General features: G+C 55.3%; 1 protein-coding gene across 1 annotated transcript; it reads right to left on the bottom strand.

The window, feature by feature from the left end:
• Positions 1-320: 320 nt before the first annotated feature.
• MYDGF (myeloid derived growth factor) lies at positions 321-14,958 on the bottom strand. The gene is made up of 6 exons (XM_060007496.1): positions 14,750-14,958; positions 13,342-13,392; positions 6,463-6,524; positions 5,022-5,103; positions 3,777-3,849; positions 321-2,392 (listed from the first exon to the last, which is right to left on the bottom strand). The coding sequence occupies exons 1-6, from the start codon at positions 14,927-14,929 to the stop codon at positions 2,313-2,315; spliced, it is 528 nt and encodes a 175-aa protein (XP_059863479.1). The 5' UTR covers positions 14,930-14,958; the 3' UTR covers positions 321-2,312.
• Positions 14,959-15,253: the final 295 nt, after the last annotated feature.

Consider the following 15,253-nt stretch of genomic DNA (forward strand, 5'->3'; position numbering starts at 1 on the left):
ACACTTAAAACCAAGGAAATAGCACGTCCCGATCTTGATCTTGGCGGTTCTCTAGAAAACGCGCCCGCACTGCCCAATGGTGAAGCTGCATAGAGGTTGCCCGTCTTTGTTTTGCCACAGTCCCCACCACTCCCTTTTGCCTCTCCACGGCATGAGGGGCTGGCTGATAGATTAGGACCCCAGATTCAGGGCAGCGTTTCTCTGTTTGGTTTCTGCTGCTCTGAAAAAGTCAAAGGCTTTCACTCAGGAGCCAGCTGTTCCTACCTCTGCCCTCCACTTCCAAGGCAAACTTTCCCTCTTATCTTGGGTCAAAAGACATCTTCAAATGAACAGTCGTGCATTTTGATTACGCTGAGAAGCCCCACATGAAATCCTTTGCCCTCTGCTCTGCAGGCATATATCCATGTGATAAGGCTTTGTACCTGTCTGGACTCTTTTTTATACACTTGAGATTTAATTTTAAAAAACCAAAGAGCGCTACAAAACTATGTAAATAAAAGCATCTGACAGTTTGCTCTCACCCACCTAGGGTTTTTGCGTTTTGAATCACGGTTGCACATAAACGTCACACACCCGCAGCCTGTTGGCAGGTTTGATTCCCGCTGCGTTGGAGGACAGACTAGCAGAGGTGGCAGAGCTTGGCTTCTGCAGCCCAAACAGGGCTCAGTCCAGCTCCTCATAATGACCAAAGGTCCTGGGGCCAGGTGGCTTCGCTCACCAGAAAGCTCCGTAAAGGCACACGCGCACATCACATGGAGTAAAGGGGAAGCTTCTCTGTGTCCAGAGGCGCCCTGCTGCGTCCCAGCACATTGCACCTACCGCTCTGCATCCCTGCTGGCGCCCAGTACTTGGAAGTGGTAAGTGACTCCAGGCTGACCATAGAAGAATCAATATCCCTCTCAGCCAGGGTCTGGCCCTCACACACCTCGGGGCCCAGGGTGCACCATCGTCTCCGCCTGTGTCCAGCTGCCTGGTTTTGGCAGGAGGCCCTGGGCAATCATCTCCTGGGCCCTGTTGAGAACTGCAGGTCGCCGTGCTCGGTGGAGTGAGCCTCCCGGAGGACGTGTGTGCCTCCAGAGCTGCTCACGAGGTGTGGTGCAGATCGTGTGCGCTTGACCACTGAGGCTGCTGGTGCCCCGCCCCTGCCCCGAGTACCGTGGGCCCAAGGTCCCCCTCAGTGATTCTGGGAACAGCTGTTCATCTTGCTTGCGCCTCTCTCTGGAGCCATTCCTACATCAGCACCGCTGAGGCCCCAGCAGGTGGGGTCACAGCAGCACCGGGCTCCTGGGTGGCATGAGGGAGGGCCAGGTGAGTGACAGGAACAGAGAGGCCTCAGTCGCCCCAACGTGGTGATTCTGATCATCAAGGACCCGCTCCATGGCCACATGGTTTCTTTCCTCACAGTCAGAGGTCAGGGTGACAGTCCAGTGGGGGTCAGACTCCCAGGCCCTGCTGTTGGGAGACCAGGCTCCCCTGAGTGGCTGAGGCCTTTGGGGATGTCGTTTATTTATTTTGGTTTGCTTGCAGGTTTTTGTTTCTTTTTTAAAGTCACCGAGCTGCAATCCGACCTCAAAAAAAAGTAAGCAGAGCCAACCACAGGATGCAGAAGAGCAGGTCTGCCCTGGAGCGCTCACCCTCTGCTGGGCGTGGCCCTGTGGGCTCGGCAAGGTCCAGCTGCCTCGGGACCCGCACGTCTGCGCCTGCAGAAAAGTCCCTGTGCCCAGGGTGATGCAGCTTTACGTCTCCAGCAGCGAAGGGAAGTAGGGGCCCCCAGCCCCACGTGCCCAGCCAGGTGGGCACCAGCACCAGATGCCAAGACTGTGTGGTTGCTTTTTAATTGTCTTATTTATTTAAATATGAAAGAACATTTCACTTCTGCCCAGTTAGTCTGAAAGTTGGTCCCCTGGGGGATGACAAGAAAACAGCTGGCTTAGGGTCAGAGAGCAGCAGGACGGCTCCCCCCAGGAGCATCCTGGAGCCTGGCCTGATCCAGGGGAGACGTTGCTGGCTTCAGAAAAGCTGTGACCCCCGTGAGCCCCACCTTGTGCCCTGACGCCTCTTCTGATAAGAAGAGCAGTGGGTCTCAGAGCCACACTCCTCGTGGGGAGGGGAAGGTGGGAGCCAGGAGAGTCCTGGCCCTCCGGACTCTGCCCTGGCGCCTCAGCTGCCCTGCAAAGCCCTCTGAACGGGGCGACATCAGCCTGGGCAGAAAATTAACAGCCCCCACCCCCAAGAAAACCAGTACTGGGCCCTCATGGGGCCCAGCTCCTGCAGCGGAGGTGAGGAAAAGCCACCCTCAAAGGGACTCCTGGTCACAGCTCACTGCGTGTCGCCTTGGCCACGATCACCAGCTTGGACAGCTCAGCCTTGAAGGCCCCGGGCCTGTGGGACACTGCAAAAGAAGAAACCCTCGGTCAGCCCTCGCCTCTGCAAATCCTCCGGGTCCTGAGCCGGGTGCGGGCAACGATGGGAGCAGTCTCCGAGTGGACTCCACAGGGAAAGGCCCCTGGCCCTGTATGTCTTACGGGTGAGGGATAGGAGAAAGGCGGGGAGGCTGTGGGCCTGTCCTGAGGGCAGTGGGAGGCCATGGGAGATGTCGACGTGGGAAGAGCCGTGGTCATTTTTGCCACACTGAGAATGGCTGGGGTTTGGAGGTTTGCACTGGCAAACGTGTCTGATGCTCTTCGGGCAGGGTCAGGGAACCTGGCCGCCCCCTGCTCTGCACACCCAGCCTGCCCCCCACTCCCTGTCCATCCTCACCATCTATGCTCCCTGGAGCTCAGGGTCTGCAGCAACCCAATCCCCTCTGTCCTTGATCTCCACTCTAAACGGGCCCCTGCCCCCACCCGGAGGACCTGCGGGCAGGTTGGGCCGCCTTCCAGGCCCTCCTAAAAGCCCCGCTCGTGCCGCCCACTCCCCTCCCCTCCCCTCTGGTGCCTGGTGACGTCCACGGCCACATGGGTTGCTCATCTCATCTCTCCCCCGTCCTTCAGGACCCTCGGGGCCCCCCGACTCGGCTCAGCCCCGTGTTCACTGTCTCACCCACTCATCCCCCCTTGCTCTCGCACCCTGAGCCCCAACTCAGGTGCCTACCGCCCCTCTTTCTGCTCGGCATCTGGCCTGCATGGCTACAGCTGAATGGGGTCAGAGGCCACGGGGGTCTCGGGGCCCCAGGAGGTGACCCCCGCCTCCCGTGTCATGCATGCACAAGGTCCCGACTGCGCTGCTGGAAGCTGTCACGGAGCCCAGGACGGCCAGGCTGTGTAGGCGTCAGACCCCGCGGCCCCCTGCTCCCTGGCCTCCTATGGAGCTGAGTGTCGCTGAGTGTCCCAGGACGCAGCTCTCTGAGGACAGACTCTCATGCTCTCCGTTCTCTGCTAGGGATTGGGCAAGTGTGCCTGCCGCCCGTGGGCGAAGGGTGGTTTCTACACTTTCAAATAGTTTAAGGAAAATCAAAGGAAAAATGGCGTCCTGCGATATGACATTCACAGTTCAGTGTTCACGAAATAAAGTTTTATTAGAAGGCAGCCACCCCTATTCACAGACTAGTGGCTTATGGCTGACTTTGCCTTACGGGGTCTGGGTCGAGTTGTTTCAAAGGGGGCCCCAAAGCCGAAAATATTTACTAGGTGGCCCTCTGCGGAAGCCGTTTAGGGATGGCAGCCTCCTCTCACCACAGGGCCCCTGGATCGCCCTCTAGCGGGGGTCTTGTCCCCTCTCTCACCCCCTCCCTGCTTGAGAACCTAGATTCCAGCTCCACAAACCCCTCTACGTACCTGCTGTTTTGGTCACTTCAAATTCCTCGTTTTTCAGGGGCACATCGCTCTCTCTTTCAAAAGCAGCTTTCGACTGAAAGGGAACAAGTGGAAACTTTTCTAATGGGGAAGGAACACGGCTCGCTTTGCTTTGCAGAGCAGCAGAGGCTAAAGCTGCCTGCTTCTGCTGAAGGGCCACGAGATGCTTTTTTAAGCACATAAAAGAGAATCCGGCAGAAGCAGTGGGTTAATCCACTTAAGAGATTGTCAACTAGCTTAAAACTTCATGCCTTCCCTGCAAATCGAAGGGAATTTTTTTTTTAGTTAATTTATGGAAATGATACTAGCATGGCAGTCTCTTCTTGCATGTAATTTTTAAACAGCAGAATTGTGTCTTTTTCAAATCAGTAAAAATAATAGAGTTTCAAAGTAAGAAGGGACCCCAGAGAGAGATTAGTTAACGGTGTGATGGACAGTCTGATGTGTCATTGGAGCGGCCACAGTCCCCGTTATACAATCAGACCCTTGCTGGGGTTGCTGGGAGGGAATTTTGTAGATGTGACAGAGGCTCATCCTGAGCTGACTTTAAGTAAAAGAGATTATCCTCGGGGACCTGGGCGGGCCTGACTCAATCGGGGAGGGCCTTCAGGGCAGAGCTGAGGCTTCCCTGCAGGAAACCCCAAAGCCAGGCTCCCACAGTGGAGGCCGGTTCCTGGCAGTGAATCTCTTAATGCCTGTCTCCTACTGGTTCTGCTTCTGGGACTGATAAGGTGATTTTCAAACTGTTTCTGACCCGGATGAAGAAGCAGGGGTGGGCTCTGCAGAGTGGCTGGGCTCTGGAGGGGCCATGGGGGTCAGGAGTGCAGCAGAAGGCGCTGGCTGGCCTGTGAACCACAGGTCACTGGAGCCAAGGGGCGTGGGGCCCTCCCGACACCAATGAGCTGCCCACCTGCCCCCTGGGCCAACTTCCGCCCTCGCTGCCCCTGTCCCAGGGCTGAGCCCCCTTGCCCCCGACTTCCTGTTGGCTTTGCCAGCAGGGGGCACTGGTGGGAGGCCGGCGGGCCTTACAGGAGGGAGGCCAGGTGTCTCTGGGGGTCAGCCAGGTTCCCCTCTGGGCACCGTAACCCCGGCCCCCTGCGCCACCAGGCCTCCCTCTAAGGGCTTGGTGTCCCTCTCCTCATTCCCCCCCCCAACCCCCCGGGGTCTCCAAGTTGCAGTCCATGGTGGCCCAGCCAGGCGGCCACCCCATGTGTAGGTGACACTCACGTAGGCCATGCCGTACTCGATCTCAGCACCCCGCACCTCCACCTTGAACTGCGTAAAGTACAAGTAGGACTTGCCCTGGGGCCTGCGAAGAAAGGTCAGGCGACAGGGTCAGCCCAGGGCTGCGTGCCCCCACCTGCTCTCCAAGATGGGATCTGCTGCCAGGCATTTCTGGGAAGGACGGATGGGGCGCCCTCAATGTGATCCACTCTTTCCTCTTTGCCAGGATGCTCTTCCGACTCGTTGATGGACAAGCCTCTTTCCCCTTCTGGGTAGGAGCTGTTCTAGAACGGAGCCTCTCGCATCCACTCACAGAACACTTCCCATCCAGTGGACAACATCCCACGTGTGCACTAGGGGTGAGGCCGGGCCACATCCCGGGGGTGAGAAGTATGGGGGTTAACTAGGAACGGCAGGGTGTCTGGGGCTGAGTGTGTCCTTGGGGGGCCACTGGGTGGTCAGCTAAGAGGCTGTGGGCTGAGGACCCTGCTTTGGGCCAGTGCGGCCTGGGTCTGTGCCCAGGTGGAGGGCTGGTGCTCACAAGCCTGTGTGAGACGGTGGTCTACTGGCGGGGGGATGCAGCCCTGATTACTAACCTGTAATTAGGGAGTCCCCCACCCCGGCTCCTTGCCTCTGGGATGCTTCTCTCTGAGGCTGGGAAGGGGCACAGACAGGGTCTCCCCTCTCAGCGGGGATGATGGTAGCGTGTTGAGGACGCAGGGCTTCTGCCCCCACGAGAAGCTCCCCAACAATACTTGGTACTAAAACGCCTGCGGTTTGTAACGCATCGAGCAGGAGACGGGGATTCTGCGCCAACGCCTGCAAGCGTCTTCTTTAACTAAATGTCACTGTCGCTGCTCTCTGTGTCCCACTTCTTGATCCATCCCCTATGTTGACCCCGGGCCCATGAGGGTGAGAACGCGGCTGGGACTTCTACGTCAGGCGCGTGGCAAATGCTTGAGAAATCTGTTCTGCTTGGGCGACACATTCCAGGCCGTGAGGCCCAGGGGAGAAGGGCCAGGAATTGGTGAAGCTCCATCACCCTCCGCCCCGTCAGAGGACCCAACACCCCATTCTCGGGCTCATGGAGCTGGGCTCCAGGAAGTGGGATTATGAAAAGGGTGGGCACAGCGGGAGATGAAGCCCTTGAGCAAGGAATGTAACTGAGGTGACCATGAAGGGGGTGGCATCTGGGGAGCCCGGCCCCGCTCCCGGGACTGCAGCCGCTGCCTAGACGCCACCTCCCAGTCCCCCCTGCCCCCTTTGGGCCTCAGTATCAACGTGCTTCCCCGGGAGGCCCTCCTTGCCCTCAATTCCCACACAGGACGGCACCCCCTCTCCCGCCTGCGACCCTCCAGGGGCGCAGGACACTGTCAGTATGGGTACTGCCCAGAACGAAGGTGTCTCGTCCAGGAGGAGCTCCCACCACCGGACCCTCGCTCACCTCCAGATGGTGCAGGTGAAGTGCTGCTGGTCTTCGCTGGTCCCCAGACTCATCTGCCACTTCTGGGGAGAGAGGACAGGCAGGTCAGTCCGGGACACACAGCCTCGCCATCATTATATGTCTGTCCAAGCCCACGGCACACACCACACCAGGAGTGAACCCTGATGGCAACTCTGGACTTGGGGTGATGACGTGTCCGTGTAGGTTCATCAACGACTGTCACAAACGTCCCACTCTGGTGAGCGATGGTTGGGGGGCAGGGGTATACAGGAAATCTCTGTGCCTTCCGCTCCATTTTGCTGTAAAAAATAAAGTCTACTGGGAAAGATAAAAACAAAAATAAAAGAAGGAAAGACAATACACCCATGCTTGCTTGCATAAGCATAGAGCAGTCCTCAGAGAAGATGCAAGATTTTAATAACCCCGGTTACATGTAGGACGTGGGTGGGAACTGGGCCGACAGAAGGCGCTGGAGAGCTTTTTATGTTTTTTTCTTTTTGAATGACGTGTGTTAGCTTTTTTATTTTTATTTTTTTGGCCACACGGCGTGTGGGATCTTAGCTCCCCAACCAGGGATCGAACCCATGCCCCCTGCAGTGGAAACGTGGAGTCCTAACCACTGGACCGCCAGGGAAGTCCCTGTGTTAGCTTTTTAAAAAAATTAAATTAAAAAAAAATTTTTAATGGTTCCAAAACACACCGCTACCAGTTTATTCTCATTTTCAGGGCCTCTGAAAATCCGGCCAAACGCAAGGTCTGGTGACCTGCAGCGTTTTTGCATTTTGCTAGGAAAATGAGAGTGTCCCGTCCTCTCCTGAGAGTAAAGGTGGAATCCAATTGCTGATCATCTGGTTAAATGCCAGAGCTTTTCCATTAATAGAAACAAGGCCATTTGTATGTTAATTACAATGGGAGTAAACGGTGACTTGGAAGTCTTTTGCCTGCAGCAGGAAGGCAGAAGCCAATTACTCAGGTAGGGCAGGCAGGAAGGCAGAAGCCAATTACTCAGGTAGGGCAGGCAGGGCAAGGGGACCTGCCCAACACATTTATTTTCTATTTAAAAACTCCTGCCCACGGCTCCAGGCCTCTGAGCGCCGGGAAACAGTTTTACGCTGTGAAATATATCTGGGATGGTTTTCCATAGCTCTTAAAAGATTCATGAAAATGAGGCTTCTTTTTTTTTTTTTTTTTAATATTTATTTCTTTATTTATTTGGCTGTGCCGGGTCTTAGTTGGCATGCATGCAGGATCTAGTTCCCCGACCAGGGATCGGACCTGGGCCCCCCAGCATTGGGAGCTTGAAGTCTTAACCACTGGTCCACCAGGGAAGTCCCGAGGCAAACATTTAAACATTTTATTTTTAAATTATGAAAGCAAACAAAATTTAAACCAAGAGCTTCTTAGCAATAGGGTCAACATCCCTCTGAGTGGTCTTGTTATATGAACTTGACCTTGGTCTCGAGGCCGCAGGCCGGGGTGGGCAGTAGGTGCCCTTGGTAAGGCTCAGGTTTTGGCATCAGACACTCACACGACGGTGTGTTTTGGGGCAGCCTGTTCAGCCCGAGCCTCTGTGACCTTCTCTGGGAGGCTAGGGGGCTCAGGATCTAAGTGGCTGGGTGTAATCGAGGACAGGTAATTGGTAACCGCTATTATTCTTTATTAGGAGACAAGTAACAGATGGTGAAATGGACCCATTTCAGTGTCTGTTCTATGAGTTTTGACAAATGCACACACTGTGTATCCACCGCCCAATCAAGATACAGATCAGTTCCATCTTCCCAGTTATCTCTCCTCCATCCCTCTGGAGTCAACCCCTTCCTGCAAATTCCCAGTAACCACTGATCTGCTCTGTCCCCATAGTTGTGCCTTTGCAAAATGCCACCTGAGTGGAATCACACAGGACATGGTCTCCTGCGCCGGTCAGTCTCACTCAGCCTAACGCATATCAGATTCACCCATGTGGCTACACGTATATCAATAATTCACTTGCCTTTAACAGCTTTATTGAGAAACAGTTTACATAACATACAATATGGGGCTTCCCTGGTGGCACAGTGTTTGAGAATCCTCCTGCCAATGCAGGGGACGTGGGTTCGAACCCTGGTCTGGGAAGATCCCACGTGCCGCGGAGCAACTAAGCCCGCGTGCCACAACTACTGAGCCCGCGCGCCTAGAGCCTGTGCTCCGCAACAATGAGAAGCCTGCACACCGCAATGAAGAGTAGGCCCCGCCTGCCGCAACGAGAAAGTCCGCGCGCAGCAACGAAGACCCAATGCAGCCAAAAATACATAAATAAATTTACATTAAAAAATAAAACATGTATAGACGATATGCTCTTTTAAAGTGCGTGCTTCAGTGCTACCTAGTATATTCAGAGCTGTGCAACCATCACCTGTGTCTAATTCTCATCACCCCCCAAAGAAGCCCCGTCCCCATGAGCAGGCACACCCCCATCCCCTCCCCCAGCCCAACCACCACGAACCCACCCTGTGTGTCTGTGGATCTGCCTGTTCTGGACGTTCCCTATCAATGGAATCACACACTCTGGGTCTTTCTGTGTCTGGCTTCTCTCACTGAGCATCGTGTTCTCAGGGTCCATCCACGTTGTAGCGAGTGTCAGTGCTTCACCCCTTTTCACGGCTGACTGATGTTCCCATGTGTGAAGGGACCACACTGTGTTTATCCATCATCAGCTGGGGGACACTTGGGTTGTTTCCACTTGTTGGCTATTATGAATCAGGCTGCTACGAACATTCACGTACAAGCTTTGTGTGGACATAAGTTTTCATTTCTAACGGGGAGATACCGAGGAGTGGAAGCATGGGGTCGTATGTTTAACTTGATAAGAAAGGGCCAGTCTTCCCAAGTGGCCGCATTCCCGGCAACCTTGGACGAGCTCTCTGGCCGCTCAGGATGCTGGCCGGCACTGAGATCATGAATAACGCTGTGCCTGCTGTCACCCGGCACCAGCCGGCCTCTCAGGTGACCCTCTGGAGAAACGAACCACTGTCAAAGCAGCCTGGGCTCCCACTCTCCCCAGGCCCAGCCTGCATCCCGGGCCCCCTGGGAGCCCAGACCACAGACCCATTTCCCCTCTGTTGACGATGGCTCTAGAGAAGTGCCACTTGGGCCTCTGGGGCTTCCGTTCCAGCTGCTCCGAGGGGCATCTTGGCAGGGCCCCCAAGTGTGGCCAAGCGGATCCCGGAGAACATCTTGGACGGCCCTTGCATGTTTGCTGAGAATCCGGCCGGCTGTTTGCTCCTAAGCGGGCATCAGGCCAGCAGCCAGAGAGCCCGTGGGTCGCACCGCACGCACGCAGCTCTGCAGTCGGCCCGTGGTGTCTGACGATCACAGTTCTAGGCTGGTGCTGCTGGAACAAGTGGGTGCTGGACGTGTCTGCTGGGCTCTTAGATGTTTCCTTGAGGATGCCCGAAACGGCAGAATCAAGCCTGATGCTGGTTTTAGAATTTGTGACCCAGCCACCTTTCCAAGAGTGAGCCTAGCTCTCTCCCCCTACGCTGCAGTGGACTGTCCATCCCAAGGGTCCCGTTAGGGAGGCGCGGGCGTTCTTTTCCGAGCTGCTGGTGACGCGGGGCGTGTCCTGGCTCAGGGCGGCGGTCAGGGGCCTGCGCCTTGGGGACCTTGGTCACGTCCCAGTTGGGGGAGCCAGGGCACTCTTCAGTCTCTGAGCCACCGTGTCCTCGTGTGTGAGGCGGGGATAAGGACAGCCTCCTGGGGTTCTGAAGAGGAAACGAGACGTGTATCTGTCTCAGCACATTGCGGGCCGCCCGACAAACACCAAGGCGATGGTGCTATCACAATTTTATTGTATAACAAATTGATCATCTACACAACAAAGGAGGCATGGAAAGGGCTGACTGGGGGAGGAAGGCGCTTTGGGAAGGATCTGGAGCTCGTGGCAGGGCATGGCTGGACCAAGGGGCCTGGACCAAGGGAGAATGTTCCACCACTTGTCACCATCCCATAATGGAGTGGACCACCTGGAGAAGCAGCAAGGCCTGGAGGTGGCCAAGGAAGGGGCGGATGATCGCAGGATGCCTGCTGTCCTGGAGGCAGGCGGAAGGGCGGCGATGCTCCCCAGCAGAGCTGCCACCCCCTGGTGACACCGCTGGGAAGGGTGTCACCAGGCGTTTGCTACATTTTGTTAACATACTGTTGCTGGGGGACTTCCCTGGCGGTCCAGTGGTTAGGACTCGGCACTTCCAATGCCGGGGGCGCCGGTTCAATCCCTGGTCGGGGAACTAAGGTCCCACATGCTACGTGGTGTGGCCAAAAAAATAAATAAATGACATAAAATACTGTTGCTCGGAATCATTTACTTTTACTTACAAACTGGAAATATGCAAAATAAGGAGTGCATTTCATGTCACTCTTGCCCAGTGGTTTTCACTTTTGTCCCCCAGCGCACACTGGGTGGGGCGGCTGCTGGTATCGAGTGGGTGGGGGCCAGGGAGGCTGCCCAGGACAGCCCCCCACAGAGAGCGACCCCGCCTCTAAAGTCAGCAGTGCCCGGTGGAGCAGGCGGACTCGCTCTCACCCTTTTTTTTTTTTTTGGTTTTGGCCGCACTGCCCGGCTTGCAGGATCTTAGTTCCCTGACCAGGGATCGAAACTGGGGCCACGGCAGTGAGAGCATCGAGTCCTAACCACTGGACCCAGGGAATTCCCGCTCTTGCCCATTTTAATGTGCTGCCCTAAGTCCGGGAGTTGGGGGGGAAGAGATGTACTCAGAACCAGGATGCTGGGAGGCGCAGGCACGTGGCAGGCAAACATGGAGCAGTCCCCAGGCAGCCTCCATCTCTGGGACTCTCCATTACTAGGGGACACAGTGCCATAGACTATTCTGAAAGGACAGTAGTGTTCCCTACAGTCTGAGGGTTGGGGAGGAAAGCACAATTTACGGGTACAAAAGATGCTTTACACTGACTTTCGCAGTGACAATTAATTCTTCCTTTTCAATTATCTTTCATTCTTTCTAACAATCACGAGGAGAAAGTCTGTTTTGTGTCTCTTCTCAAACACGTGTGCTGCCCTCCCTTCAGACAGAACCAAGCGGCGGTGTCTAGCCAGAATTTAACAACAGTATTTTATCCTCAGAGTATTTATCTGTAATGGTGCATTACTGGCTCTAACAGTAAACTATTGCTGTGTGTATTCGTTTCCTGGGGCTGCTGGAACAAATCACCACAAATTTGGTAGCTTACAGCTGAAATCTGTTCTCTCACAGTCTAGAGGCCAGCAGTCCAAAAAAAAGGTGTGGGCAGGGCCGTGTTCCCTCTGGAGGCCCCAGGGGAGAATCCTTCCTACATCTTCCAGTTTCTGGTGGCTCCAGGCGTCCTTTGGCTTGTGGCCACATCACTCCACCTCTGCCTCCATCTTCACATGGCCTTTTCCTCTGTGTGTCTTCTTTTTATCAAATCTCCCATGTGTGTCTCTTATAAGGATGTGTGCCACTGGATTTAGGGCTCACCCGGGTAATCCAGGATAATGTGTTCATCTCAAGATCTTTAACTTAATTATATCTACAAAGACTTTTTCTTAAGTGTCACAAGTTCAAGGCATTAGGATGTGGACATATCTTTATGGGGGGGGGGGCTCATTCAACTCACTATACTGTGTGACAAATTACCACAAATTCAGTAGCATTAAAAGCTGTGCCGGACTTCCCTGGTGGCACGGTGGTTAAGAACCCGCCTGCCAATGCAGGGGACAAGGGTTTGAGCCCTGGTCTGGGAAGATCCAACATGCCGCGGAGCAACTCAGCCTGTGCGTCACAACTACTGAGCCTGCGCTCTAGAGCCCGCGAGCCACAACTACTGAGCCCACGTGCCACAACTACTGAAGCCTGCGCGCCTAGAGCCCGTGCTCCTCAACAAGAGAAGCCACCGCAATGAGAAACCCATGTACCGCAACGAAGAGTAGCCCCCGCCCACCGCAACTAGAGAAAGCCCACGCGCAGCAACAAAGACCTGACGCGGCCAAAAATAAATATAAATAAAAAAATAAATAAATAAAAAGCAATACCCATTCATTAGCTCACAATTCTGTAGGTTAGAAGTCCGGACGTGGTGGGGCTGGGTTCTTTGCTCAGTCTCATAAGCTAACATCAAAGTGTCAGCCAGATTGTGTTCCCACCTGGAGCTCTGGGTCCTCTTCCATCTCATGTGGTTGCAGCAGAATTCATTCCTTGCAGTTGGAGGACTGAAGCCCTCATTTCCTTGCTGCCAGCTGAGGGCCGCTGTCAGCTCCTGGAGGCCACGTCCTCCCTCCCATGTGGTCCCTCAAAGCCAGCTGTGGTGCACTACATCCTTCTCGTGCTTTGAATCTCTCTTACCTCCTCTTCTGCCTCCAGCTGGAGAAAACAGCCAGCAAGGAACTAGGGACCTCAGTTTCACACCGAAAAGGACCGAATTCTGCTAACAACTGGAATGTGTCTGGACGAGGGTTCTCCCCAGAGCCTGCTGGTGAACACCCAGCCCAGCTGACACCTTGATTGTCGCTTTGTAAAGCATCCAGCTGAGCCGACCGGGACTTCTGACCTCCAGAACCGTGGGATAATAAATGGGTGTTGTTTTAAGCTGCTCAGTCTGTGATAATTTGTTACTCAGCACAGAAAATGAACAAAATACCCTAATAGAGACTCATGGGAATGGCAGAGTCACGTCTCACATCCCTCCTTCTGTCCAGACGTTTGTTCACTCCGTGGAATTATGAATGGAATCTGCCGTCATTATGTAACTTAAGCACTGTCTTTTATTGGTTAGGTAAGAATAGTCTGATGTCCAGTGTCCCCTAGAGAGCATCTCTGTATGACAATGGATATTGTCGTACTAAACCACGTAGAATTTTGAACAACTCACCTCATTGGTCCCTCCTTGAGATGCGTAGGTGAACACACAGGTATATTTGTCCTAGAGAATGAAAGGAAAAAAGAGTCTCGGTAGGAGATAATCGTTAGTGCTTGAAGTACAGGGTCTCAGGATGTCCTTCTGAGATCCAGAATCAAGAAGATCCTGCTTTTGAGTATCTGCACTCAGAGAAAGGAGGTGGAGGCAGATCCCTCTGGCCGATGTCCCTGGAGGCCAGCCCTGCAAGGTCTTCCAGTGTCTGCAGATCTGGAATTCCCACACCTGTCTCCCTACTTGGGAGATCCTGGGTAAGGACAAACAACCCAGATGGCTTCTGGGGGATGAAGAGCAGGAAGGGGGAGGTCACACCCACCTCCAGCACCCACCCATCTAGGAACACGAACTTTGGAAGGAGGGGCACCTAGGGGCCCATCTCTGCTCCGCTGTGGACCTTGGACAAGTGCAAAACTTTCTGAGCCTCTGTTTCTTCATCTGTAACATAAGCCTCACATAAAGAATTTGGCGGGCTTCCCTGGTGGCGCAGTGGTTGAGAGTCCGCCTGCTGATGCAGGGGACACAGGTTCGTGCCCTGGCCCGGGAAGATCCCACATGCCGCGGAGCGGCTGGGCCCGTGAGCCATGGCCGCTGAGCCTGCGCGTCCGGAGCCTGTGCTCCGCAACGGGAGAGGCCACAACAGTGAGAGGCCCGCGTACCGCAAAAAAAAAAAAAAAAAAGAATTTGGCACAATATCCTTTGGTTATAAGGAAGTACTCAACAAATAGTGATGATTGATATCGTTGTTACAGGCAGGGAAAAGGAGACTGGGAGAGGACGTGACTTCTCCAATAAGCTAGGGACGGGCTAGACTAGACCCAGGCCTGTTACCTCCAGGTAAGGAGGGCCTGGCCCCACATTTCAATGAAAAAGACGGGGGGACCTTGTGCAATGGAAGGAAAGAGCAACGCCTGTCCACTTCCTCCCTGGTCAGAGCTACAGCGGGACGACCTTCTGCAGACCCTGGAGGCATATGCCCATCAGCCTCCAGCTCCCCTCTCCCCATCTCTGGGCCCGTCCTGCCCTCCAACAGCGAGGGAGTTACCTGGGTCTGGGGGATAAGGCTGCTTGGGCACGCTGGGCATGAGACAGGAATTAGAGACGAGGCTAGCGACCCAGCCTTCCCAAAGCCGCCAGCCCCCAGGAGCCCCGTCTCCCTTCTTAGTTCTGTCAGGCCTCGCTACCAAGTCCCGCCCTCCATCCTCAGGCCCTACCCCCGCCGGTCCGCGACCCCTCAGGCCCCGCCCCCTCCGGTCCGTTTCCCCCCATCCCCCCCAAACCCCGCCCCGCCGGTCCGCGCCCCCTCCCCAGGCCCTGCCTACGCCTGCACCATTGCTCAAGCCCCCGGGGTGGCTGAGGCACATACCCCAGGGCCCACGTTCTGGGAGAAGGAGTGCACCACGCCGCCGGGCCGCACGTCAAAGGCCACCGTCGTGGGCTCAGACACCGCCCGTGCCGGCCTCAGCGCCACGGCCACCAGGAGCAGCGCGGCCCACAAGCTCACGGCGCCGCCGCCGCCATTCCTTCTACTGCTGGGCGCCGCCATCTTGGGATCAGGTTCGCTGGGCAGGGGCGACGGACGGAGCGCGGCGAGGGACAAGTGGGGCGTCCGCCGGAGGCCCCGTCAGCGTCGACAAGACCACGTGATCCGGAGCGCCCCGCCCCTCCGGCCCGGGCCGCCATCTTGGGGCGGGGCTTGGAAGTACAGAGAGGGTAGTGGGGTGTGTGAAATTGGAACAGGTTCCTTGGTTTAGGGTCCGTTCGTCCCTCACTAGGCAAGGGATTGACCCTTCAGTTCCAACAGTTCGTACATGTACAAGGAGTGAAGTAAATAAAAGACCACCAATAATATTCAGATTAACACATGTAG

The sequence above is a fragment of the Delphinus delphis genome, chromosome 3, assembly GCF_949987515.2.
Source record: "Delphinus delphis chromosome 3, mDelDel1.2, whole genome shotgun sequence".
Taxonomy (NCBI): Eukaryota; Metazoa; Chordata; class Mammalia; order Artiodactyla; family Delphinidae; genus Delphinus; species Delphinus delphis.

Coding starts and splice junctions, on each gene's coding strand:
- MYDGF (XM_060007496.1), bottom strand. CDS start 14,929: ATGGCGGCGCCCAGCAGTAGAAGGAATGGCGGCGGCGGCGCCGTGAGC. Junction 13,393..14,749: donor CCCAGAACGTGGGCCCTGGG/GTATGTGCCTCA, acceptor TTCATTCTCTAG/GACAAATATACCTGTGTGTT. Junction 2,393..3,776: donor TGAAGTGACCAAAACAGCAG/GTACGTAGAGGG, acceptor CTTCTTTTGCAG/TGTCCCACAGGCCCGGGGCC.